General features: G+C 31.6%; 1 protein-coding gene across 1 annotated transcript; it reads right to left on the reverse strand.

The window, feature by feature from the left end:
* Positions 1–1,822: 1,822 nt before the first annotated feature.
* On the reverse strand, positions 1,823–2,923 carry LOC145671695 (ionotropic receptor 21a-like). Its single transcript, XM_081740895.1, has one exon. It carries the CDS (start codon positions 2,921–2,923, stop codon positions 1,823–1,825), a length of 1,101 nt encoding a protein of 366 aa, XP_081597021.1.
* Between the last annotated feature and the right edge of the window lie 1,232 nt (positions 2,924–4,155).

The raw sequence follows: 4,155 nt of genomic DNA on the forward strand, positions 1-4,155 counted from the left end.
TGGATACTTTGTTAAAGATTTCAAAACATCTATGCTTTCCCTAATGAACCCGCATATAATAATACCAGATTAGGCTGATATGCTTAACAATGTGTATAGGATGCACAAAGAACTTCTCTGGAAACAACTGTAACTTCTGAAATGTACTTTCTCATAAAGCTTTCACCACAATAGGCCTGGCCCACGTCCATCGATACACCTTCTGCGTTTACTTCCGAATCATGCAAAGCATTTACATTAGTTTTTGATTTCGCAGGAGCATTTAAATCTAAGTCTTACATTTATATATATATATATATATATATATATATATATATATATATATATATATATATATATATATATATTAGTGGTCTTTAACATATCTTACACATACATTAAAGTGTTCATTAATACTAATATCACGTGTTTCATCAGCTATAACGCTGAAATTCTCGATTGAATCTAATTATACAATAACAACTTTATTTACTGCTTCCCATTACATGATACAAGTTCATTTTGAATTCCAGGTGAAAGATAGCTCTTTCTGGATTTGCTGGAAAGGATCAAATGTAGATGGGATGAATTATAGATGTAAATTGAAGTTACAATATTACTCTCTCAAGCTCCCTCAAAACGAACTCACGAGCACCGACAGATCCACTTATGCAGGGTAAACAAAGAAAGTACAGGGACAATTGACCTTTACCCATAAAGGTTGTTAATGAATAATATTAATAATAATAATAATAATAATAATAATAATAATAATAATAATAATAATAATAATAATAATAATAATAATAATAATAATAATAATAATAATATACTTAAGAGAACGAATGATGAATGAATAAATGAAAATCAATTTAGGGGACACGTGAGACTTTTAGGGGGCCAGTACACCCCTAGGGCCCCTCTAGCGACGTCACTAGTTTAAAGCGTCACATCGCAGGAAATTAGTCAATAACAGCTGTCAACACTGTACGTTCAAATCTTTTTTTTTTTTTTTTTTTTTTTTTTAACGTCGGGAGACCATAGTACTTCCGCTCCGCTACCTTCGTTTCCCTTCTGTACTACACACAGATTAGCCATCAAGTTCACAGTCCTGTTGCGAATATGTGTGATGATCGAATGCATATAAGCAATGAGCAAAGTAAGCGAAGAGTCTATTTAAACTTAAAAGAAAACTTTTGATGAGTGTAATGTTATAAATAAGAAAAAAGCAACGGAATGATAATATAATATTCAAAATATAATTAAATGTCTTAAGGAACAATAAACAACGCACAATATTTGGTGGTTCACGTGCTCTTGTGAACTACATAAGGCGACGCCACCGATAAACATAGTTCAGATCAAATACAGACCTGAAGCCAAAGCATCTCTTCTTACAGTATGTCCGGAACCCATTCCAAAGGAATACAACCCTTACTTTTAACACCTTTAAATTTCATAAATAACGCCATCAAAATTATTTTTGTTTATGTTCATTGCACATTGAAATGTTAATGTCTTCACTAGGAAATGTGTTTAAAAAGTTTATTATTTTTCTTATTACGTTTATAGAAAAGAAACACAGTTCTTTAATCATAGTTCAATCTATTTTTTTTTTTTTTTTTTTTGCATACTTTATCAAAACTCAATTCTCACATTCATCAATACTCACACCAGTTTATGAAAACTGACAGCTCCGAAATACAAAAATTTGCAGTTTATTCCTTTACCTATGTACGTTTGAATTTCAGTTGCAGTATGAAACGTTATCAAAATGTTAAAAAAAATCAATAAAAAGTACATTGCAATACCTTACCACGATATCCCACGGATATAGTCGGTATCAATATTTTTTTCGTTGCAATTTCTTATGTAATATTTCTGAAAGCATGATTACAGTACTTAGAAGTAGACCAACTGCAATTATAGAAAATGCGGTTTGAACATGTCTTAAAGACAATGGCACAAGAGTATCAGCAATTACTTTGGATATTGGAAGCAGCGTGTCGTCATTTAATGACTCTGAGGTCCATTTGTCAATCATTCCAGATTCAACTAGTCTCGTAATAATGGTATTTATCCGTGGAATGTAAGGAGAATGCTTTGAAAGAATAAATGATCCTCGAAAGAACCCTATCTTGTCCTTGGAAATGTGTAACAAATCATGTCCTGTGCTAGTCTTATAACGTCCTTGGAAATATTCTAAACCTTTGTTTAACCCATAAAATATTGAATTCCTGTCGTATGCAATACTGTGGATAGTATTTGATACATTTGCCGTTATCATGCTATTATCAATCAGCTGTTTCACTAATGGACTCTCAAATGAATTCAATACTTGTAAAAATTGTGGAATTGATATGATTTTTAAGCCAGAGTTTACTAAATCTTCAAAGGAATTCAAGTCTTCTTCATATTGTGGGGAAACTATGTAATACAATAAAAACCCTTGATATAACGAATAGAAGATTACATATCCAAATAGCGATAAACTTAATGTAACTTTTAATGCTCTGTTCTGAGGATTTCTATGCATGCTTCCTTGCAAGAATATAGATAATGTGTATGTAAAACATCTTTGCATAATATCACGAAATAGCAGTTTTCTTGAAACTATCCACAGAGTGAATACTTGCGAGAAGTAACTACACATTATCATTGTTACAACTAAGAACCATAAATGTGTACTAAACGGAAGAAGCATTCGTTTCCAGGGAGGCAATCGTGTTGCTTTTGGGCATATGAATCCATACGTATCGAAAAAGAATATTGTTGAATAATCCACAACTTTATATTTCTCTGGTGTTACCATCATTGCCATGGCACAAATATCAGAAAATGACGTAGCAACTTCACCAAAACATCCACCCCAAGTTCCGTTCGGAAATTTTACATTGAAATACCTTGGCTGGTTCTTCTGAACAAGAACTGGAGTAAAGTTCATAGATTTTGAGAGAGTTTTCAGTAGTTTACCACATAACAAAGAATAATGTATTGTACCATTCTGAGATTGTCTTAAAAGTGACCATGGTATCACATTGAAAACACTTACAATCAATTGGTGTTGATGAAGATTTCTGGTAATTTGACCTATTGAGTTAAACTTGCTCTTATGTTTTACAGGTTTAAGAGCTTCTCCACTCTTTATTTTATATTTCTGTGTGAATGGATTGTAAGATATACGTAAAAGTGTATTATTTTTTCTGTAATTCTTTTCAGATTTAATAATGATGTCTTTCGTTAAGATTTCTGCAGTTACAACCTTTTCAATCCAAAAGGAGTTAAATATATGACCTATCTCATCCAACTTTAAACTATTGTTAGTAAATATAAGGTAAATTATTGCTCTGCCATTCCAATAAAACAAAAGTTTTGACCTTAAAATTGTAGCAGAGAGGTTAGTATGATCACTTAACAAGAAGACAAAGTGTGATATTCGTAAATATTCATTATAGCCGAAATAATGTGGTAACGGTGCCTGTAGATCCTGAATTACAATTGGTATTTTACATGCACTGGACAACTGACCAAATAGTTTATTAAGTACTATTTTGTTTACTGATTCATGTATAACTGATATACGTGGTGTGTTGGCTTCATATTGAGTGCAAATATTACCAAAAAACTGTGCATAATCTTCGCTAATAAGAACATCTTCTTGATGTTTATCTGTGAAACATCCAGATTTCTTCATTTCCAGAATAATTAACATAATAAGACATATAATTTTAACTTCCATGTTATGTTCCATTCTCTGTGATAACAATAGAATGTTATTGTTATCTCTGCAAAGAAAAAAGAGGTTGTAATAAGAATATGTATAGTAAAGCCTTACCTCAGATATTATGAAAATAAAATACTCATTAAAGAATAAACGAAATTCGTACAGCAAAGTAATGCAAAAAAATGTTATCAATATCTCTTACACAAAAGTCATAATAATTCCATTATATGATTGTTTAGAATCTCTTTTGCCAGGCAGATGCTATGTGAAACGTAGACCTCAACGTGAAGCTAAGCTACATTCACTTTCAAAAAGAATCGAACCCTGTTTCTTGTACCGGGTGTTCAGAAAGTAACTATGCAGTGCCATGTTCTGGTGTGCTAAGTGATGACTGATATGATTGTCAATTAGTAATACAACATTTTCCGTTGTTTAACATATTTAAACCATAT

The sequence above is a fragment of the Thermobia domestica genome, chromosome 15, assembly GCF_964235325.1.
Source record: "Thermobia domestica chromosome 15, izTheDome1.hap1.1, whole genome shotgun sequence".
NCBI lineage: Eukaryota > Metazoa > Arthropoda > Insecta > Zygentoma > Lepismatidae > Thermobia > Thermobia domestica.